Source organism: Danio aesculapii, chromosome 12, assembly GCF_903798145.1.
Source record: "Danio aesculapii chromosome 12, fDanAes4.1, whole genome shotgun sequence".
NCBI lineage: Eukaryota > Metazoa > Chordata > Actinopteri > Cypriniformes > Danionidae > Danio > Danio aesculapii.
In genome coordinates, this window is record NC_079446.1 from 12,102,924 (window position 1) to 12,127,572 (window position 24,649).

The following is a 24,649-nucleotide window of genomic DNA, read 5'->3' on the forward strand; positions in this document are numbered from 1 at the left end:
TTTTCTGATCACTTTTTTCATTAATATGTACTCCATGAAAAGTGTTGATACTCTGTCAAATAATTTATTAATTATTTGAGCTTTTATTTGAGTAGCTTCATTAATATTAAATGACATTTTAATGACAAATTCAATTTGTACCACTGTAGTCGAGGTAGAGCTGTACGATTCTGGCTAAAATGAAAATCGCAATTTCACAATTTTCTCACGATTCTGTAGCTGTAAAATAAAGGTTAATATGAGTAGGCTATTATTATTTTTATTTCTCAAACATATGGTAAAACAACAATAATAATATTATATGTAGGTCTACTGTTGGTTAAAATGCTCATTGACAACATTATTAGACCATTTTTTCTACTGATAAAATGAGACCTTTATCATTAACAGATTCCCTCTTGCATTATATTCAACATTATATAGGCTAGAGTAGTTATACTGACACTGTTAAACATTTATTCTCATGCACAACACTCTGTGTTCGCTATGAAGGAAAAACATATTAAATGCTTGTCGTAATCATAACTCTAAAATGCGATATGATTATTTAAATGATGTGCGCGCTTTCGGTTTTATTTTCACTACTAAGTGCTGTTCATACTTCTTTCGTGGCTCCCAAGCGATCGCTCTGCAACAAACTGAATGTTATTTACAACTCAATTACCTGTTATTCACAGCCTATGCAAGTTCTGTTCACTAAAGAAGACTTCATTCACTGGCGCGCGCCCACCCTCTCTGTAGTAACAGCTCACAGTCAGCAGCTCACTTCACGTGTAATTTCGCGGCCGTGAATACATCATTACATGAAGACAAAAATGATATTTTTGGGTGAATTATACCTCATAAATACAGTATGTGGCACTTTTAACACTTTTTGGTGTCCACATTGCTGAGCAATGTATGTAAAACAATGTGAAAACTTGTGCGACCGCCTTTGCTTCTCTCCTAACCTTGAAAATATGATTGGCAGAATCTTAGAAATGCTGGATTAAGATTGTCTAGGGGGTCGAATCGAGATCGCAATCTTTTTAATCCTGCTGCTCTAAGTTGAGGCCAAAAAAAATGAATGGCGCTGTTATAAAATTCATTTCACAGTTATAATGTTTATGACAAGTGATGTTGTCGTGATAATGGCGAATTGTCATAAGTGCATTTGAAATAATAGTTATGTTTCCATTAGGGGTGTCAAAATTATTTGTTTCTGTGGTGCACCGTGATGCAGATGCGGAAAATTCAGTATCGGTTCAGTAATGATCATAACCGGTTATCATGTACTGACATCATTTATCTCATATGCGCTATGTCGCTGTAGCTTACTATGGCGAGGGAGGTGAGCCTGAGTATTTACAACGCTCCAACTACTTAAAATCGTAGAAACCGTGCACAATTTACTGCCTGGATTTTTGCTGGATAGTCTTTCACTAGCTATGTTTCCATCCACCTATTTTTATGTGCATTTTGCATATGTGCATAAAAAAACGGTTAATGGAAACGCCATGATGTGCATACATTTTTAAAATGCGCATTAAAAAAACGTATGCGCATAGCTGAGTCAGATAAACTTTTTATTCGATAACAAAAGATGCGCATAAAGTACGATGGAAACACTTTTACCGCACAAATTTCAGTATGCGCATTAAAAAAGGTCATGTGATTTTGTTATAAGAGATCATGTGATGATGAAAATGTTCGTAAATGGACAAACCAGCAGGTTGAGCACACTGTAAACCATCTGAACTGTCGTTTTGGTCATTCTAAAACACCTTACCGTTTAACTATTAGTGTTATTATATTACTAATGACCTCCAGAATCAAGAGCCTCTGTGCTCCGCGTCTGACACCTTCAAATGCCTCTGCGCGTTCACTGCGTGTCAGGATTGCCTTCTGAGGCACAAGTCATTTATTAGATGAAGAAAAGAATGACGCAGCTTCTCCTACCACAGTAAATTCAGTTTTTACTGTTGATATTTGGTGCCAGTTAATCAGGAAGCGACGATTTTGTTCGCTTTGACTCGTTGGATGGAAACTCTGCTTTATTCGCACGTCTTTAATGCGATAATCCAGTTTTGCGCATAAAGTTAATTCGCATTTTTGGATGGAAACATAGCTACAGACACAGCAGAAGCCCCTATTTCAGTGTGATTGAAAGTAATGAAAGTAAACTCTATTTCCCTATCTCTCTCACTGTGGCCCATTTGACCTGCTAGCATGACTTTTCCTCTCCTCTCGGCTGTTACAGCAATACTTCTAAATATAGACATAAAAAACACATGCGCATAACTGAGTAGGATAAACTTTTTATTTGAAAAGAAAAGATGTGCATAAACTGTGATGGAATCACTTTTACAGAACATATTCCAGTATGTGCATTAAAAAAAGGTCATGTGGTTTTGTTATAAGAGATCATGTGATGATGAAAATGTGTGTGAATGGACAATCCAGCAGGCTGAGCCAACGGTAAAACATCTGAAATGTTGTTTTGGTTATTCTAAAACGTTGTAAGCATTACAGTATTAGTGTAGTGTTATTATTACCTCCAGTCAAGAGCGTCTGTGCTCCAAAACTTGCACCTTTTAAACGCCACTGCCCGTTCATTGCGGGTTGCCATTGTCTTCTGAGGTGCAAGTAATTTATTAGATGAAGAAAAGATTCACACAGCTTCTCCTACCTCAGTAAATTTCGTTTTTACTGTTGATATTTGGCACCAGTTAATCAGGAAGTGACGATTTTGTTCTCTTTGACTCGGATGGAAACGCTGCTTTATGCACGTCTTTTATGTGATATTCCAGTTTTGCACATAAATTCAATTCACATCTTTGGATGGAAACAGCTAATGACATCTTTGCATTTTAATTGACATAACATAGCAAATGACACTTAATGATAGTTATCATAACTATTCATAAAATCTTTTCATATTATGACATGATTATATAGGTTTAATCAGGCTGTCTGCGGGGTCTTAGAATGTATTAAAAGTTGATAAATCAATTCAGAGAAATTTAAGGCCTTTAAAAAGTGTTAAATGTTATAGTTGTATGATGAATTTTGCCTGAATTTAATTAGCAAAATTGCTAGTATTGGAACACTGTGTGGTTTATGTAATCCATAAAAACCTGATAGGTTTGACATCACGCTATTTGTTTACTGCAGGCAACAACCAAGGCAACATCTTTATTCCTGCTGTTGTATAGGTGCTGCCAGCTGGATTAGCAGTTATATTCATTATATGAATAATGTTTCTTACAGTCAGGATTTAGTAAATATACTATAAGTTAATATGAAACTTTATGAAATATATGAAATGCCGGTTGAAACCCAAAGTGGTGATAAAGTCTTAAAATGTATGGAAAGAGTCTTAATATAGGTCTTAAAAGTCATTAAATATTTCACTCTCTGCTTCCTGTATATACCCTGTAAGTGTTATCTGTAGCATTCATAGGTTCATGATACAATGTGAACTGATGATAACATTCATGATACAATCTGAACTGTATTTCAGATTCCACATTCATCTGTACAACCAGGACAGTCTGATTGCTTGTGTTTTACCGTATCATGAGACTAAAGTGTTTGTACGAGTGATCCAGCTGTTAAAGATTGAAGATCCAACCCACAAATGGCACTGGCTCCATGGACTCCAGGTAAACCATATTATTTCAGTCATATATGTGTCACGGTAAAGAACATAATAGCTTTGTGACTTTCATTAAATTGTGCCCTGTGCTTAATCTGTAGAAACCTGGTGTTCCCCTGGCCCGAGGAACCCTGCTCACACACTGCTATAAGGATTTAGGCTTCATGGATTTCGTTTGCTCTATGGTCACAAATTCAGTAAAGGTAAGATCTGCTCTGGTTGAAGTCATATTGCTGTAGTGTCTAGTATTGCATTGGTTATACAGTTAAAGACAGTTAAAGCCCCCTTTTGATTTGATTTTCTTTTTCATATATTTCCCAAATGATGTTTAACAGAGCAACGAAATTTTCACAGTATGTCTGATAATATTTTTTCTTCTGGAGAAAGTCTTAATTGTTTTATTTCGGCTAGAATAAAAGTGGTTTTTAATTTTTTGAAAACCATTTTAAGTTCAATATTATTAGCCCCTTTAAGCTATATATTTTTTTTCGATAGTCTACAGAACAAAACCATCATTATACAATGACTTGCCTAATTACCCTAACCTGCCTAGTTAACCTCATTAACCTAGTTAAGCCTTTAAATGTTACTTTAAGGGTCTTGAAAATATCTAGTCAAATATTATGTACTGTCCTCATGGCAAAGATAAAATAAATCAGTTAATAGATATGAGTATTTAGAAACTATTATGTTTAGAAATGTGTTGAAGAAATCTTCTCTCCGTTAAACACAAATTGGGGGAAAAAATAAACGGGGGCTAATAATTCTGACTTCAACTGTATATATTTTTTAATTCTGTTGTAGGCGTACTCTGAACTGACCCGGGATGGGAACTGTCCGCAGCTGCGTGTGATTTTCTCCTTCTATGCATCGACTATTGTTTCAGCACTTGATGCAGTGGAGAAGATCACTAACTCTATTATTGCCAAACTGCTTCCCTTCGTACAACTGGTAAGAACATCATTTCATAACATATTACTGATGTGGTTAATGGAATGGTTTACCCCAAAATTTAAATTCTTTAATAAAAAAAAAATCTATAAAAAAATTATTTATATAATAAATAAATTAAATTGTGCATTTATGAAGTGTGCCTTACAATGGTGAGTGGGCTTGACAAACCACTAGTGGTACAACAGTTCATGGAAAAAAAATTTAATTGTCCGTTTGTCCTCCCATGGTTTGTTATGCCCTGTGGTTCAGAAAATGCATTATCATTATTGGTTTGGTGATAAAAATAACTGCATCATCAAAGCAAAAACGTTCCGCCTTTGTACGCTTCCGGTTACCATACACATGCGTTGCACATGTGAGGACCTGTCCAATCACCTCTTAGTAAGTCAATCTGTTGTTGACATTGGGTTTCCTCACATGTCGGTGTTTCATCGTGGCAAGTGAAGGAGGTAAAGCGTAAATCCACAGGTGAGGGCAAAACACAGCACATTGCCATCAGTATTTCAACAAACACTCGATGTGAATTTAGACAGACGCAAAAAAAAAATAATAAATGACGATTTTTCTTGCAAAAAAAAAATCTAAGATAGCCTAGATCTGATCACTGATCTGGTCACTAAACAGGCGGACTGCAGCACAAACTCAGACCTACAGGCTATAGAGGTCTGCACTGCTGTTTTAGTTATGCTAATATTAAAGAGGGAACTTTTAGAATGTATTTTTTCTAGTGCTTGACAAAAATAAAAATTAATTGCATCCAAAATAATATATATGTTCTGTGCTGTGTATATTTGTACAGTTGAAGTCAGAATTATTAGCCCCCCTGTTTATTTTCTACCCCAATTTCTGTTTAACAAAGATTTTTTTCCAACACATTTCTAAACATTCATTCATTTTCTTGTCGGCTTAGTCCCTTTATTAATCTGGGGTCGCCACAGCGGAATGAACCGCCAACTTATCCAGCATTTGTTTTATGCAGGGGATGCCTTTCCAGCCGCAACCCATCTCTGGGAAACATCCACACACACTCATTCACACACATACACTATGGACAATTTAGCCTTCCCAATTCACCTGTACCGCATGTCTTGGACTGTGGGGGAAACCGGAGCACCCGGAGGAAACCCACGCGAACGCAGGGAGAACATGCAAACTCCACACAGAAACGCCAGCTAACCCAGCCGAGGCTCGAACCAGCGACCTTCTTGCTGTGAGGTGACAGCACTACTTACTGCGCCACTGCGTCGCCACATTTCTAAACATAATAGTTTTAATAACTCTTTTCTAATAACTGATTTATTTTATCTTTGACATGATGACAGTAAATAATATTTGACAAGATATTTTTCAAGACACTTCTATACAGCATAAAGTGACATTTAAAGGCTTAACTAGGTTAATTAGGTTAACTAGGCAGGTTAGGGTAATTAGGCAAGTTATTGTATAATGATGGTTTGTTCTGTAGACAGTTGAAAAAAATAGTTTAAAGGGGCTAATAATTTGACCTTAAAATGGTTTTAAAAAAATTAAAATCTGCTTTTATTCTAGTCGAAATAAAACAAATGAGACTTTCTCCAGAAGAAAAAATATTATCAGACATACTGTGAAAATTTCCTTGCTCAGTTAAACATAATTTGGGAAACTTAAAAAAAAAAAATTTAATCAAAGGGGACTAATAATTTTGACTTTAACTGTATATATAAGTTCTCGCATGCGTGCACATATTTGAGAAGATGTTTATTTATAATTTGATATATATATATATATATATATATATATATATATATGTATAAAAATGAAATTATATATGAATTTAAATATCTATGTAGCAAGATATTTTTTTTATAGTTTTGTTTCTATCACATATACATAATAAATATATATAATTCACACATGTATATTATGCCAAAACAAACTTTATTTTGGATGCAATCAATCTTTTCCCAGCACACATTTTTTTAGTTGTTTATATGCAACAAATTTCCATTGTGTCTGAAAACACAGCGTCAGGCACTGACAGGTCTGTATTTCGCAACGAGTTTAGTTTAAAGCAGGTACAGTACAGAATGCATTCAGCTTGCCAAATTAGCCTAAATTTTAGATCGCTAGCAATTTGAATTTCAACAAGGTTGCAAAAAGGGTTGTAACTGTCCACAGCAAGACCATCGTTAAGGGGGTGACACACGGAATGCGCCACTCACACATATGTTTCAGGGTATGCACATTGGCGCTGCAAGTCGGCGGCTGTCTGCGGTGCCCAGCTACGACTCGGCACACTGTTCATATTTCTGCTGCACCACAGAGTGCCATCTGAATGATTCATTTTAAATAACAAATCGTGTTCGGTGTATCTGCTGTGAGGCAGTCTGCTTTTGCTTTGTGGATCAGTGACTGCAGGAAACAATACACAATGCTGGACGCCAATATTATCCGCACCAAAGTTAAAAAGTTTTATGAACCTTTTGCTGACAGCGATGAATGTTTCCACCTGACAACAGGTTTTGATCTTTGGTTTAGTTCTATAATACTGGACTTATTTTTTTATGAATGTTTGAACTTTGAGAGTGTTTAAACATATGTGTTTATAGATGTTATAGAAACATCTATAATAATTAGAAAAAATAAAGGTCTACTTTGCGGATCGCTGGCCTGTGATAAACGAGGGACCACTGTATACATAATACGATTTAATGAAAGAAAATGGATCTGAATCCAAATACTTTTAGGTTTTTATATACTTTAAAAGCTTCTTTAAATACTTCAAATGTCTTTTTATTTTTCCTTCATAACTAGGGGCTGAAATCTAATCTTTCGGACTACACGGCTGCCACTTACATGATCGTGTGTCAGATGGCAGTGAAGGTGGTGATGGAGGCTCAGCTGGTGGACTCTCTGAGCGTGCAGTTGAGCAAGTCTCTGGGCCGAACACCACAGCTTACCAGAGAAAGCTTGAGCTGCATTATCATCCTTCTCCAGAACCAGAAAAAAGGAGTGATTGGTCCAAAGTACGTTTTATTGATGTATATCTTTCAATATCTTCAGAAAGAATGTTACCCAAGGACTTTTCTTTTGTTTTATTTTGTTTTATACTTCATTAGGACATATGGTTACCTGTGTGCTGTCCCTACCCTGGTGACCACGCTTCAGAGCATATCAACTGTCCATGACATCAGTCCTCTACTGAGTTACCTGCTGCCTCATCTCATTCACTCTGTGATGACCCAGAATGGTTGGTTTCTATCTGTGCCTCATTTGATCTTTTGATAAAAGAACTCTCCAAATTTCTTTGGGAAATAGGCTTATTTTACGAGTCTCCTTGAGTTGAACAGTTGAGTTTTAGCGTTTTTGAATCCATTCAGCCAATCTCTGGGTCTGGGGAGGCACTTTTATCTCAGCTTAGCACAAATCTTTGAATCAGATTAGACCATTAGTGTACCATAGCTGTAATCATGTTACACAATGCTGTTACTTATGGCTCGTTTCCACTTAGTGGTATGGTACGGTACGAGTCGGTACGGGTCACCTTTCAGGCTTGTGTTTCCACTGCCAAAAAGGTACTAATGGTTCCCTTGGCAGATCAATGATATGCTAAATATCAGATCACTGATATGCGAATGCGAAATAGCCTACTGTAACATCTGCAATTATATAAAATAAATAAATAAATGCAACATATATGAACACATACACACCCTTACAGTCTCTGATATGTTACCAATTACAGAAAAACTACACACAGCATACATTTAGTGCTTATTTGGCTTCAAAAACAACATGCAACATATAGCCCAGAGTAACCTCTCGTCTGTATCTTTAATCATTACCAGCACATGTAAACCTCTTGTTAGAAGGTAATTCCATCATTCTCAGTTCATGTTTTAGGTTGCTAAAAGAATCATTTGCTCCTTTGTTTTTTCCAGCTTCTCCTTGGTTTTTTCAAGCTTCACTCTCGTGTTTGTCAGTTTCTGAATGGATCGGATGTCAGAAGCTTTTCAATAATCACGCACACGTTATTATAATCACCTCAAGTTCGTTATTTCAATTATAGGCGTGCAGCGCGCGAGCTCTCTTGAGAAAGTGAAACCGCTCACGCTTTAGACAGCCTTGAACGACTACGGGGCACAGATTTAGCTTTTCTTCTTGTCTTTATGGCTGTTCATCAAGACGACAACAAGGTTTGTTTGAGCTCGGGTCGGCCATGGCTCGTTATATGTATATAGTATTATGGTGTAATGTTTGGCTGTGTTTTTAAAAATAGCACTACCTTTGTTTTCATTCTCCTGGCTTGTGTACGTTTCTCTGTAAACCAATAGCATTCGGCTGCAAATCTGGCTCCGCCTTTTGTACCCTTTTGTTGTGCTAGGTACCCTTTTGAAAGGGTACCCAAAAAGTGGTATGGTACAGTTCACTTTTTGGTACCTTTTGACTGTGGAAACGGGCATAAAAGCATACCGAACTGTACCGTACTGTACCATTCAGTAGAAAAGGGCCATTAGTTTCCTAGCTGGGGAGTATTTTCAGATGCTTTGCAATATCAGTGCCTTTGCTGCAGCCATGGTACGGCAGCAAAGTTTCTTGATTATTACACTAGAATGAGAGCAGAGTTCCTGGCCATATCAGCCTAGAAAATAGCAACTTTTCATTTTCTGTTGGTCTTAGTACATTATGTAACTACAGAAGATAACTAATGGTCTTATCTGATTCAATGATTTATGCTAAGCTAAGCTAAAAGTACCCCACCAGACAAAGTGGCAATTTCTCGAAACAAAAATGCAGAGAACGGACTTGCGTTCTTGTGGAGACCGGTCTTGCCAAGTTTCCTTGGAAGAATGAACTCGGGAGATCGCAGAGAACGGAGAACGCGGCCTGTGAGAAATGAAATTCCGCATTCTTTCGTGGTTCTTCCTGATGGTCACTTGACCTTCACACGTTTTTAACATTACAGCATTTATACAATGATTTATTGTTTTTCCTTTTTTTACAATATATACTATGCATAGAAACCTTACAAATATACGTTGCACAATACAAATAAAACAGATTTTAATATGAACTTCAGCAAATAAACCCCCTTAATGTGTTTATGCCTTTATTAAGATCTTTATGCCAATGTTTACTTTAATCGTTTCATTTAGGGAAACTCCTGAGATATATAAGTTATATATCTGAACTTTAGTGATAAATATATAATGCTGCGCTTCCCACCTCCTTTATTTGGCCGCAATGACTTCTGGGACTTCTCGAGCGAGTTTTGCGCTTAAGTCTGCATCGATGCGTCCTTGATATCAAGAACACATCCGGGAACTTTCATGCATGCTCTGTTCTTGTGGTCTTGAGCTGTGGAATTGAACTTTGGCAGATGATGATGACTTTACGCAAGGACACAAGATCGCTGAAGAATGCATATTGAGAAACAGCCAGTGATCGGCTGAATGGATTAAAATATTTTAAAACTTTACTGTTTAACTAAAGTTTTCAATAAAGTGGGATGTTTCATTAAAAAAAAACATTAAATAAAATGTTAGGTTTTTGCTAATATAAGTATACATATATAGTATACATATATATATAGTATATAGTATACAAATCTTGATTCAGACACCCATGCAATCGTACTGTTAATTAATTTTAGCTAGATATTGTTGATGTGTCCAAAATACTCTAAACATTGAATATAGGCATATTAAAGAATGAATGTCCAAACTTTTAAACGGTAGTGTCAAGGAACTCTTCTAACCGCTGTACCATCAGTGCTGATCAAAGCAAAACTGCTGTTATCACATTGTTAATTTTTTTATTTCTTATTTCCATGTAGATGAGCAACAGAATGAAGGTTTTCCAGACAGTACTGGACTATTACAATCAGTATTTCAGAACCTTCAACTTTCCAGCAGCCTGGAGAACGCTGCAGCTAAGTAAGCAGGTTTAATTTAGCTTCAGTTATGAATAAGACTTTAAAGAACAAAGATTCCAAAAATTCTGTCATTTACTCATCCTCCACTTATTCCAAACCTGTTTGGGTTTCTTTCTTCCGTTTAACACAAAGAAAGATATTATGAAGCATGCTGGGTGAATAAAACATTCACTTCCATAGTATTTTAGTTTTCTAATATGGATGTCAATGGCTGCTTTTTCCAACATTCTTCCGAATATCTTGTTTTGTGTTCAACCCAAGAAAGAAATGAATAAAAGTTTAGAACCACTTGAGTGTGTGTAAATGATGAGGATATTTTCATTTTCAGGTGAACCAGAACATTACCCATTTATTGTGATCTATTGATTTACTGGATTTCGACTCATTCACATGCATTGCTTTTTCCAGGCTGCTGCTTGAAGAGTATGTTGTCAGCGGCAATGAGATTCCCTCAGATGGGATTTCATCTCTTAATCAGAGAATTCAACCTACTGTACGACTGTTTGAATCCAGGTCTGTTCATAATCACTTCTGCACATGTCTGGTGTAGTAAAGTTCAAGTCATGAGTAGTGTTTTGTTTCTGGTGTTTACCTTTGTGTTCTTTACTAATAGGTATCCATGTGCACTGGATATGGCGTTGGAAAATCATGTAAAAAATGTATCATCCGATAATGAAAAAAACCTGCTTCATCAGTTCATCTCTCTTACTCTGAGCTGTGGGAAATATCAGGTATTACTCACCTTGTTTTAATACCAACTAATGTTTTAATTGTTTTAATCTAGTTTGATACACACTTTTAGATCCAGAATATAATTAAAGGGTTAGTTCACACAAAAATCCTGTTAATTTTAAACAAATTAATATACGTTAGATGAGATCCTGGAGCTCTCTCATCTTCCATGAGCAGTTTAGAAAAGGAATCAAAAACTGCATCAACATTACATGTGACTCCTGGTTCAACTAAACACAAGAAGCTCCAAAAAAAGCTGTAAAATTTATTTGTTTGCCTGTCTTTTGCATCAAATCAGTAGGTGTGTTTATTATAGGCAATATAAGTTTTGCATTATGCGCTGCTCACTCTAAAGGCAATATGTTAAGCCTTATTTATACTTTAGTCTGGCTTTGCAGCATGATCCTCTGCTGACTCCACACACAGTCAGCAAATGAAGATGCTATTTGAATGAATTTACTTGTATATCAAATGTGAAAAGTTTGTTGATAAATAAGGAGGACATTCATGATGATGTTTGCTTTTAGTACAATTGTGTAATTCAGTAATTTAAGCTTTATTTTATAGATCCAAGCTAATTGTGTTCTTGATGTGAAGCATTATGTAAAATAAAAATAAACTTTACTTAACTGGATGACTTAACTGCACTATGTGCAAAATATATCATCTTTTTCCTCAAAGCTTCAAAAAAATAATGGACTTCACATTAGGCAGTTGTTTTGGATTATTAAAGGTGTTGTCAAATGTGTTTGCATTTGAAAGCAAGTGGTGTATTTTTGGATGCAGAGGTGTGCAAAGTTACAAAAAATGTCATGCACACCACCAGCCAAAATGAACCTCTTTGAACCTCCTAGTATTACAGTTAAACCACTGAAGTCATGTTTTTGGATTATTATTGTCTATAGATGATGAGGGAGCTCTCAGATTTCATCTTAAATATCTTGATTTGTGTTCAGAATATGAATAAACAGAATTTTCACTAACTAATTCTTTAATCAGTTGTGGAAAAGTCAAGGAATATATTAGCGCTGTTTTAGAAGGACATGGCTTTAGTCATTTAAATGACCTTTTATAAAAAAAACAAGACCTGTTTGTTGTTTAAATGCAGATTCTGCCAGAGTCCGAGACCTCTCTGATGCTCAGCCTCAATCACCCTCTTCCCTCTGTGAGAAACATGGCTGTAGACTACCTGAAGGAGATCCTCAACTCAGAACATGTGTGTATCTTTTATACTCCTTTTAAATGTTAGATTAATGTGAGATTGTTATTAATATAACATTAGTTATGTTTCCGTCTAATGCTACCAAGTTACTTTATAGGCATAATTGAAATATTTCCCTCGCTATAATGTGGTTCACTCTTCGCTGCCTCGCAGTTTTGCCGTTTTTTTCATGCAATTTGACATGCTGCAATTTTCTACAGCGCATTGTGTTCGGGGCCCTGATTTGTGCATTGCGTTCTGCATCCTGACTGGCTGTAGACCATTGTCAATCAATCTGCATTCAGCTTGCCAAATTTACATAAATCTTTGATAGTTAGCAGTGTTACTCTGAAGTGCTGTACTGTATGAAAGTTTTCTTCCCACTATGTTGACAAAACGTTCTGCACTGTCAAAGACACCTGCAGTAGCACCCAAAAGGCAGAGGAAGATGCTAATCATCGCACAAAAAGTTGAACATCTGGACATGCTAAAGGAAGGTAGAAGTTACGCGGCTGTAGGGCGTCATTACAAAATGAATAAATGAGGATCAAATGGTTTTAATCTTTAGTTTCATTCTATGATATTGGACTTATTTTTCTACGAAAGTTCGAACTTTGAGAGTGTTGAAAGAAAGAGTCTGAAAGTCTGAAAATGTTAATGCCTGTCTGAGAATAAGTGTGTATATAGCAGGGCTATTCAATTAGTTTGTCATGCGTGGCGGTTCATGAAAAGCATCCCAAACGAAGGGCCGGAGAGATATGACTTGCTATGAGTAATGACACAATTGCATATAAGAGTCCATATGCTGTATTTTTGCTCCTTAAGACAACCACGTTGGCTTTTTCGACATTAAAATGTTAATATGTTGTATTTTGAAACTACATAAAATCAGTACATTGTACAATAGACTTTTTTTTAATAAACATTCAAATGTTGTATTTCCGAGCACAACAAAAGCAGTGCATTACTGAATTAGGCTTCTTCTTCATATGTTATGTTTTGAACTGCATAACGATTAAGAATGCAACAATTATAGATTTTGGTTGTACAATTATAGTCTGAAGAATAATCATAGTTTCACGATTATCACGTCTAATGTAAATTCAAGTTTTTATTAGGTAATTAGCTATTTAGATAAAATGTTGTTGCCATCTGCGTTCATACAAACATAGTGATTTTAATAATAATTTGTCTAACATATCTTTTGTTTACATTGCACTGAAATGCACGCACAACTCTCACCTTGAGATGTGTTCTACTGTGTGCGCCCGGAAAGCCGCAAGCGCGTTGCCCCGCTTGCGCGCGCATATTGGCGTATATTCTGACATTAGAAATAACAAACTTGCATGCGGAAAAGACGCGATATGGGAATGGTCGCAGCTATAGTTAATCCAGTGTGCGTGTGAATTAGCCTCGGTGTACAAGCTCGAAACTTTAAACTAGCGCACAGCGCAAGCTGGCATAACTTTGTTTAATTGCAGTGGAAGACTTTACGATTAATTAACTGTGACGAATTAAAGCGCAGTTAATAGTGAAATTGGCTAATCGTTGTATATTAACAATATCAGTGCATTGTACAAAAGACCTTTTCTGCTAACATATCCAGATGTTTTCGGCTGCCTGCCTGCGCCACTCGGTTATGGTGACTCACTCTCCGCGCAGCCTTTAACTGCAGCTTGTGTTGTATTGATCAGATGCACGTCACTTCATAACTATAGCGATCATTTTTCGACTGAACTAAATTTATTTTTGATGTCTTTGTCACACTATTTTACGAGCCGGAACAAATGGCCTCGAAGGCTGGGTTCAGCCCGCCGGCCGCCAATTGAATAGCCCCCATATATAGTGTGTAGTGAGGGGTTTTACAGCCTTAAATCATCTATAATAAAAATATATAATAAAAAAAACGCCTATTGCGGGTTATATTTAGAACGTAACTTTCATGAACAACAAGGGACCACTGTTTTGGACAAAACAGTTGTGAATTAAAACACCATCCCATGTGTTCTATAGAATAAAATTGATCACTTCCTAGGAAAATAATCATAATATATTAATAATAAAAATTGCATTTCTGCAAGCTGAGAAACCGGTTTCCTCAGTAAAAAAGTTAAAAAAAAGTTGGCAAACTTTGTGTTGTCTTGTGATCATCTGTTGAGGTTATGTCCCATTTTTTGGATAGACATCAAGAAAATTGAGCAAATGTGTTTCCATCATAGTTTACCTGCATATCTTTTTATTGGAATCAACTTTTTTTGATGTAGTATCCTCAAGTGCGCAGAAAAAATGCCATCATCTTGTGTTCCATTTAACATCTAATTTGATGGAGCATCCTAGAAACCAGATTTAATGAAGTAACGAGATGCTGTTTGTCTGTGTTATAAAGCAGAATAGCTTTGATGAGGCTTTTCTCAAAGATGCTTTGCTGGAAAGAATAAAGGATGATTCGCCAGAAGTTGTCCTGTCTGCACTTAAAGCATTGCAGGTGAGATGATGACATCATGAATGTTATGTGTTGTAGTAAGTTACTATGTTCAATTTAAATGTTAAATGTCTGTTTGTGGTTCTCTGACAGCACCACATGGGATTAATGGATGCAGAGGACACTGTTTCCAGTTTGATTTCGCTTCTTCATCGCATCAAACCATCAGCAGATTGGTTAGTTGACTGACTGCACCAACACTGCATGTTTTGGTCATCTCTTTTGTCTGTCAAACCCATTACAGGTCTTTCAGTCACTGCTGATGATCTGAAACAGTTGTGTTTGGTTAAGGAGACATGGAAAATGTGTAAAATTGGTGGTCCTCTAGGAACAAGGTTGAGAAACACTGCTCTATCAGATATTAATTAAAAAAATGTCTGGATACTACTTTTGTTTGTTTGTTTTCTACAAATTTCTATTTATTCTGAAAGGTGAAGGAGTGCAAAAGTGTCCAAAATGCATACACACATTATGCACATTTAGTTTTGTCATGTTTTATCACTTTTGCTAGTCATTTGATTATATTATTACATCACTTATAATATAGTTTTGTTCTCACCAAGAAAGATGCTCTAGATTGGCTTTAATCAGGCTTCATCTGGGCTTGTTTCCTGCAGGTGTCCAGTGCTAAAAGAGACTGTGCGAGTTCTTGATGACCCACGAATTATTGAGGGTAACCCAGATCTTAAGGCTTACATTAGTTGGGAGCTTCTACCCTTCCTGGTGATGACGAGAGCTGCACCTGAATGTGTGGAGCTGCAGATGACGTCTGCCATTACTGAAACCACTCTGATCTCCCAGCATCCTCTGACTCAGGGCTGGGCCAAAGGTAAACACTCCCGCTGTTCACAGTGAAATCGACACTATCCAACCTCACAAATGATGAAACAAACTACTCTTTGAGATGAACTAATGCGGGGAACACCATATTGATGTTTTTCATAGATTTGAACAGTTATTAATATTGAGCAAATTAGGTCAATATTTGAATCAGACAATATAGACATGTACTATTAACGTAGGGCTGCAGGATATTGGAAAAAATATGATATTGCAATATTTTGCAATATTTTGCAATATTTGATATTGCTATTTTGCAATATTTGATATTGCTGAATTGATATTGCAATATTTTACTATTGTTCGAGAAACAGTTTTAAAAGATGGTTTGAATAGCTCTATTTGACAGTTTTCTGGGGAGTCTGAAGCTGGATTTATACTTTTGCCTGGCGCCACATCGTTCACCTCCGCTGACTGCGCGCGCACCTCGTGAAATGGACGAGGCTTTTATATTCGCCGTTTGATATTCTTTAAAACATCAGGGGCGGTCAAAAGAAAACCACCGTAAAATCAGACAGATAAACTGAGAAGTAGGAAGTTTCCGGAACGATGTCATATCATTAATATCATTCAATATTTTTAAACAAATTATTTTTATTATTTGTATAAATTATTTTAATAATTATGAAGATTTTTATAACCATTCAAGATTTTTTTAAACAAACTTTGATGTAGAGCTCCACGAGTCTGGCTAAAATGAGAATCGCAAATTATAATTTTTTTGCTTAAAATAAAGATCACGATTTTCTCACGATTCTGTAGATGTAAAATAAAGGTTAATGTGAGTCGGCAATTATTATTGTTTTTTTCTCAAACATATGGTAAAACAACAATATTATGTGTAGGTCTACTGGTTTCTATACATAATTCTGTTCTACTTATAATAATTCTGATGGTGATTTATGTTTGAGATATGTGCTTGCAATCTGTCATTGACAACATTATTAGACCATTTTATTCACTGGTAAAATCAACATTATATAGGCTAGAGTAGTTATACTGACACTGTAAACCATTTATTTTCATGCACAACTGTGTGTTCGCTATGAAAGAAAAAACGTATCAAACGCTTGCCGTAATCATCTAAAATGTGATATGATTATTTTAAAGGGCACCTATGGTAAAAAATTTACTTTTCAAGCTGTTTGGACAGACATATGTGCATGTATGGTGTATAGACTGTCATATTGGGGTGATATAAGCACACCCAGTGCTTTTTTTTTTGTTCAATTTAACAACATTAAAAAAACGGTGGACCAATTGGAGCTGTTTTCAAATCGACCGCTACTTGGCGTAGGAGACCGGTCCCCCCGCCCACCAATATTGATTGACAGGCGCGTCATCACATCCTCAGTTTGTTGATTCACGTCCGCCATTTTCAGCGTGAGTCGAAGCGATATCACTAAAGGAACACCCTAGCTCTATTTTTAGATGCAAGGCTCATTGGGCTCAACACAAGAGCAATATTCTCCACATTATCGCTCTAATCGGAATTATTGGTTGTATCTTTAGGTAGGTTTGCAAACATGTGTACTTCTCATTGAGTCTACCTTATACTTCAGTCGTTTCCATTTCTCGCGATCCCAGAAGCTCCCTGTGATCTTAACTAGCATGCGTTTTAGAATTCTAAACATAGGTTTCTATCAGGGTACCCTCAAGTCGACGGCTGGGCGCCGCGGACCGCTGCAGAAACCTATGTTTAGAATTCAAAATTGCGTGGCGTGACGATTCGGGACACTTCATGCTTCTGGTGCGCCACAGAGAGTGCCTGGTGTGCCGTGTTGCGGCTTCGAGCGGCGCATCCAGTGCCTCAGTCAAAGTTAATTCAGTGTGCGTGGTTATTAGTTTCTGTGTACAAGCTCGGCACTTGAAACTAGCACACAGTTGGCTGTAAAACTGTACAAAGACACAAATGATTTTGTACTCTGACTTGAGCCTTGTTGAGCTTTTGTTGTGCCTTGAAATGCAGCATTTGAATATGTTTGTAAAAAAAGCCACATTGTGCAATGCACTGATATTATGTAGTTTCAAAATCTATCTATTCTAATCTATATTGTCTAAACAAGTTTCTTTATTTGTAGTGCTGAAGGCTGTTCTGGCCAAAACCCCGGAGTCGGATGTGCTTGGTGTGGCGAACGAAATGCTCACAACAACTCTGATCAAGAACTTGGCCCACATGGATCACGCAACCAAACGCAACACTGTAAGTGTAAAACTTCTCTGGTTCAAGCTCAAAAAGAGGGGTTGTCTTGTCTTTTTAATTCTTTCTTTTCCCCTCATGTTATTTCAGTCTCATGTTCCTTTAGGTTTTTTTCTTTTGTCTATCAACTGTTTTCAGTATTGTTGTAGTTGATAGTTTTTATGTGTCGTCACACCATTAGGGGAACCAAAAACACACAATATCCTTATGCGTATTGAATTGTGGTGGTTATACCGAACGGTAGGGATGGCTGTGGTGAATTTAGTCACGTCACGTGCTTTTCACATGACGCCAATGCCATCGTCTATCGTGATGTTTCACATTAGAAATCGTACGATGCCAAATTGGTCGACATCGCCCAACCCTTGTGCACAGCGTAATTGTGCTGCAAATAGCCCGATTTCGAATCCCAAATTTTACTTGATGCATTTTAATTGTTCGTTTGGATATCAGACCAATGTAGATGCATCACCCTGGGTTCGAACCCATTATCTCTGCTTGATAGTCTGGTACTCTGACTGCTTCACTAAATCGTTTGAAAACTCAACGCTACAATGTGGGGTTTAATACCTCAATTTTCTTAACTATTTCTTTTCTGAAGCCACTAGGTGTCACTGTAGAGACGGGTTTTGAAAGGTTTTGAAGCTTTGACACATTTGCTTTGAAAGTTTCAGCGTTTTATGAAACCCCGCTTTGCCCACCACTACCGAGCGGTTCAAAATTATACCCATGCATCTGAGTGTCCACTGATCATTTTTAGAAATATCAGTAGCACTTGTATTACATCTGTGTTCACTGAATTAAATGTCTTTTGAATTGAATCAAAGTGGGACTTCTGAATCAATATCCCTAAATCTAAATAATACTATCTATACAAAATGCTTTTTAAATCTAGAGCCAGCATTATCTTTGCTCAGTCTGAATTGTGTTTTGTATTTGTCTTCCAGCTGGAGAACATGTGTGATATCCTGAGCCGTCAAGGCAGTAGTGTGCAGGACAGAGCAGCGTTTGTGGTGTTCAGTTCTGCTCTGCTTCAGAGTCTGCAGTCCATGACGGAGAGCCAGCTCCTCCACACCGCACAGAGTGTGTATAAACTACTGGAGCCTTTACTGCTGCAGGTGTACACAATCCAGCCTGAACAGGTCAGAGTGCAAATGAAAAAAACATACAGCTTCAAAATACACCATACTGGCCAGTACCAATTTTTAAGATAATTTTGGAAAACATTTTAATTTAAAGTTATGTAATAACTCATGTTCCATGCACTTAGGGCCGACTCACACTATGCTATACGAACTGTGCCCAGGCCGGTTTCCTCTACATTTGCTCTGAATCGGGCTCAAGCACAGTTCACTTGGCTGGCCCTGGCCCGGTTGGAAGAAGTGTGCCAGAGCGCGGTTCACTTGGGCTTTGGCGCGGTATGCTTTAGTGTAAGTGCAAAGCGCGCCTGAGCCCAAAACTAAAGGCGAGACGTAACTTTTAAAGGACTGTTTCATATGTGTTCATTGGTCATTCTTACTGTTGAACAATGAACGCAAACTGTTGTAGTTTATTAAAGATGCAAACCCCTCACTGCACGACAGCTGCACCTTTAGCAAACCTCCTAATTCCTGCAGCATGAGGACTTAATGATTGTTTATGAGCGTCAAAAGTGGCTGATCTGTTTGGCGAAATATTTGACTGCGTGTCACTGCATATCAAACCACTAAAACAATATAACTAAAGAAATCTCCACTGTGCTGAGCGAAAGCGCATCATCGATGACGTAAGCGTGCCCAGGTCCGAATGCAATGTGAGTGCCGGCCGTCATGAGAGATGGGAGGGGGGACAAGCTTGCTTCGGCCTGGTTCAAGGCCACTATACATAGAGTGAGTACGCCCTTACTATAGTAACTGCAATAAATTATGCATAATTACATGTAACTAACACTAAATCAAACCCCAACCATATAGTAAGTACATATAATTAATTAGTAGTAGTCAGTAGTTAAATAAATGGTTACACTGTAACTACATCACCATAAAAGAAAGTATAACCGAATTTTGGCTTGTGATATTTGAGATGTTCCTAAGAGTTCTAAGAGTTAATTTTGACCAATGCAATGTAATCTTGGCTATTCCCAAAAATACAACAAGCAAACTATCTCATTCATTCATTTTCAGCTTTATCTCTTTATTAATATGGGGTCGTCACAGCGGAATTTATGCAGCGAATGCCCTTCCAGCTGCTACCCAGAACTGGGATAAAACTATTTTATATGTAATAAAAATCCCCAGCCTTCTAATACACATCAAGACAACTGAATGCTCAATTGTATTGATTAGACAGATTGAATTACTTGAATTATGAAAAATAAAACCATCTTGCTAACATTTCCACCTTGTACTTTCACTGTTGACTGCTGCTGATTGCCGATTTTCACCCATGCACTTCTTGTATATTATATATGGCTTTTTTAATTGGACTTTTTGAGATGTCTGCTAAATAATTAAAATGACAGTTCTGTATTTGAGTCTAGTATTAATGTTCACTTTTGTCTTGTTAGGTGTCTGATCAGACTGCAGATGAGTGCCTGCCAGTCTGTGTAGCTTTGGGCGAGTTTCTGCAGAAAATCAGCAGTGGTTTCAGTGCAGAGCGAGAACAAGGCCTTCTTCTGCTGTCTCTTCTGCGGCTTTTCATCACGACCCTCAAATGTTCAGATTCTACATTTAAAGGTACAGAGCTTTTTACTTAACTCTGCGCTATGAATTGACTTCAAATTATAAGTAATAGTAGACTAACTAAGTGTATTCACATAGTTAAAACATTTTACAAAGTCATTTTGTTCTTCATTTGTATGTAATCCTGTTAATAAGTTTGAGATGAATAAGATTTTAGGTTTGTTGAAGACGTCACTTATGCTCACTAAGCAAAGTGTAATTTAAAGTGTTGCTTTTTTTTTATTGCAAGATATTGTTACATATACAGTTGAAGTTGAAGAATTAATAGCCCCCCAATTTCTGTTTAACGGAGAGCAGATTTTTTCAACACATTTCTAAACATAATAGTTTTAATAACTCATTTCTAGTAACTGATTTAATTTATTTTTTCGATGACAGTAAATAATATTTGACTACAAATTTTTCAAGACACTTCTATACAGCTTAAAGTGACATTTAAAGGCTTAACTAGGTTAATGAGGTTAACTAGGCAGGTTAGGGTAATTAGGCAAGTTATTGTATAACGATGGTTTGTTCTGTATACTATCGAAAAAAATATAGCTTAAAGGGGCTAATAATATTGACCTTAAAATGGTTTTAAAAAATAAAAAACTGCTTTTATTCAAGCCGAAATAAAACAAATAAGACTTTTTCCAGAAGAAAAAATATTATCAGACATACTGTGAAAAATTCCTTGCTCTGTTAAACATCATTTGGGAAATATTTAAAAAATAAAAATCTAATCAAAGGGGGGCTAATAATTCTGACTTCAACTGTGTATGTATGTGTACATACATATGTATGCAGAGCCGCCTCCACCTCAGTGTACTTCCTCTCATAGTCTGGATCAGCTTTCAGATGATGTAAATGACAGGATGCTCCTAGTCCTCCTGTATTTGGAAGAGCACAGCGCCCAATCCTGTGTTTGAGGCATCTGTCTGTAGCAGGAAGAGGTAATTGAAGTCCGGAGTGCTAAGAAATGGCTCCAAGGTGAGGGCCCCCTTGATTATCTTAAATGCCTCTTCTGCCTCATCCATCCAGCATACCCTCTTCGGTTGCCCCTTTCTGGCCAGATCTGTCTGAGGAGCAGCTATAGAGGAAAATCTGAGGATGAAGCAACTGTAATACCCCGCCAACCCCAAGAAAGCTTGTACCTGGGTCTTTTTAGTCAGTCTGTGCTGTTTGAATGGCTGCCACCCATCTTTTTTTTCGGCGGTTGGACAAGAGCATTGTGAGTAAAGAAGGCAGTCTTGGGTTTTGCGGTTACTTGCCAGTAACCTTTTGTCTGGTGATGTACTGGGCCCTTCCCAGGTGCTCCAGGAGCTCGTTCACTCAGGGAAATCCAAGACTTCATTTGAGGCGCTGGTAATCATTAAAAACCAAAGGAACACATCCTGGAACTGACCAACCAGGTGTTTCAGCTCTAGCTTCTGAGTGCTCTATGGCTCTGGGTTGGTCTCCACCACCATGGGTTTGGTGTGCAAGGGCGGCCACATGGTCTTGGTTCCTTACCCACCTCTTTAAGAGGTTCCTGTGGTAAATTTGGACTAATTGTCTTCATCCTGGTTGCTTTACTTGGTAGTTTACTGTTCCAACTCTCTCGTCGATGATGTAAGGGCCTTGCCATGTCAATTACAAGCTGCATTGGGGACCAGGACCATCACATTGTCTTCCAGCTGGAACTCCCGTGGTTGGGCCGGCCGGTTGTAGTTCTGTTGCAGATACTGTTGGGCCGGCCGGTTGTAGTGCTGTTGCGGATACTGTTGGGCCGGCCGGTTGTAGTGCTGTTGCGGATACTGTTGGGCCGGCCGGTTGTGGGTGCCGTTGCTGAGACTGTTGGGCCTTCACCAGATGCTCCCGGACTAAGGACATGACCTGGTCGATCCTTTCCCTCATCTCCCGCACATGTTCGATCACTCTCCAATGGGCTGCCACTAGCCCCGTAAATCTTGTAAGTTCCTAAATAGCTTTTCGATCTTTTTAGTTACAGTTTTTATGCTTCCACGTCATCACATGCATGTATATTTTTAGTGACCGTGAGACAGGAGTGCAGCGATTTCTTGTTCGGGCTTCCCCTGGTGGTCAGCAAATGGCCTGTTTCCACTGAGTGGTATGGTAAAGTACGGTGCGCTTTTATGGTCGTTTCCGCTGTCAAAAAGTGTACCAAACCGGACCGTACCAGCCGTCCAGCTGCGCTTTCATAGTGGGGAAATAAAAACAAAACCTTCGTTGCAGCACATTCATGAACAAAACACTGACAACCCATATCTCCAAATTCTTGTTCTTCCACTTGTTTTGGCAACACAACGTGGTGTCTGAACACTGTAGGTAAAAACAGTCTTCGAAGCTATCGTGCATATTAATGAACTTGCACCTCATACACAATAGAGTGCGCTGATTGATTTGAACCAAGTCTTTCTCATGAATTAATGCCGCACACTCAGAGACGTCACGATGTACTCGCAGTTACAGACATCCAGTCTCCATGCTGGAATACACGCAAGGATCTAATCGCCGTGACACAGCTTCAAAAATTCGTTTCAAACCGGAAGAACGAATTTGCTCAAAATAACACAAGAACAACATATTTTCACTTTTTTAATGAAATATATGTGTCCTAATAGTGTTTTTAGAAGCGTGGGACACATGTATGACTGTTAACATCTCAAAAAATGTGTTTTTTGTTTTTCTTTAACACAAAGTATCTTCTCTTTCATCCCTTTCACTTCTTTTCAAAGATTTTTATCACTCACATATGCAATGAGACAATGTACCTTTAAACTCATTGCATTCTATATAATGTGTTATAAAAAAAAAATCTTTAAATCAAAATAGTGAATCGAACTAAATCGTGAGTTGAGTGGCATTGTGAGAATCATTTTATCTCTTGTAATTGCTATGTAATAAAATTGTTTTTCAGATGAGCCATGGTGGAACCCAGAAAAAATGGAGACTACTACCTGCTGTTACCTGCGTCTCCTCTGTCGTCTGTTTGATGTGGTGATATCAGGGGCCAGTCAGGGGCTCTTGGCTCCTTGCTTTAGGAGTCTAATGCAGCCTCTATTACAGGTAATAGATTCTGTTTACAGATAATGATTAACAAAAAGCTGCATACTTAAGATCTCTAAATGACTTTTCAAACTCCACTTCAATTGATACTGTAGTTTACCTAAATGGAAATCGTCTCGTTATTTATTTTCTCTCAACCTTATACAGTTGAAGTCAAAATTAATAGCCCTCAAATGAAATCATTTAAATATTTCCCAAGTGATATTTAACAGAGTATGGACATTTTCACAGTATTTTCTATTATATTTTGTCTAATTATATGTATTATTTATATATTTTCCTATTATATTTTTAAAATCAGTAATTTTATTAGACCCCTTAAAAAATTTCCCGATTGCTACAGAGCAAGCCCCTGTTGTCCAACGACTTGCCTAGTTAACCCAATTAACATAGTTACGTTTTTAAATTGCACTTCATGGTGAATACTAGTATGTTGCAAAACAATGAGTAAAAAATGATGAGCTGTCATCATGGCAAAAGGTTTGTTATGGCAATAAATTAGTCATTTAAAAAAAAAAAAAAAATTTTTTAAATGTTTCTTCTCTGTTTAAGATGTTTGTTTCTAGAAGGGCTACAGCTGTGGCCAGAAGTTAATGAGAAATATGTACAGTTGAAGTCAGAATTATTAGCCCCTCATTGAATTTTTTTTCTCTTTAAATATTTCCCAAATTATGTTTAACAGAGCAAGGAAATTTCACAGTATGTCTGATAATATTTTGCCATCTGGAGAAAGTCTTGTTTTGTTTCGACTAGAATAAAAGCAGATTAAATTTTTTTTCTGAACCATTTTAAGGTCAAAATTATTAGCCCCTTTAAGCAAATTTGAAACAGAAATTGGGGGAAAAAACTTTTCATTTTCGTTCTAAAATGCCATTTTAAAACTAAGCTGTGTTAGTGTAAACGGGGCCTCAGTGTGTATTT

At 37.3% G+C, this 24,649-nt stretch overlaps 1 protein-coding gene across 2 annotated transcripts in view; it reads left to right on the forward strand.

Annotated features, from left to right (window-relative positions):
• Window positions 1-24,649, forward strand: part of heatr1 (HEAT repeat containing 1) — a 77,333-nt gene that overhangs the window by 7,827 nt on the left and 44,857 nt on the right. The window contains exons 4-19 of one of the 2 annotated variants that reach the window (XM_056469176.1): window positions 3,503-3,644; window positions 3,739-3,840; window positions 4,442-4,588; window positions 7,385-7,596; window positions 7,690-7,820; window positions 10,407-10,506; window positions 10,914-11,018; window positions 11,119-11,236; window positions 12,346-12,453; window positions 14,825-14,923; window positions 15,014-15,096; window positions 15,538-15,749; window positions 17,842-17,963; window positions 18,908-19,102; window positions 20,506-20,674; window positions 23,580-23,728. In XM_056469176.1, coding sequence (XP_056325151.1) covers window positions 3,503-3,644; window positions 3,739-3,840; window positions 4,442-4,588; window positions 7,385-7,596; window positions 7,690-7,820; window positions 10,407-10,506; window positions 10,914-11,018; window positions 11,119-11,236; window positions 12,346-12,453; window positions 14,825-14,923; window positions 15,014-15,096; window positions 15,538-15,749; window positions 17,842-17,963; window positions 18,908-19,102; window positions 20,506-20,674; window positions 23,580-23,728 — 2,194 coding nt within the window. The remainder of the gene's footprint in view (window positions 1-3,502; window positions 3,645-3,738; window positions 3,841-4,441; window positions 4,589-7,384; window positions 7,597-7,689; window positions 7,821-10,406; window positions 10,507-10,913; window positions 11,019-11,118; window positions 11,237-12,345; window positions 12,454-14,824; window positions 14,924-15,013; window positions 15,097-15,537; window positions 15,750-17,841; window positions 17,964-18,907; window positions 19,103-20,505; window positions 20,675-23,579; window positions 23,729-24,649) is intronic. The other variant, XM_056469177.1, reaches the window with a different exon arrangement.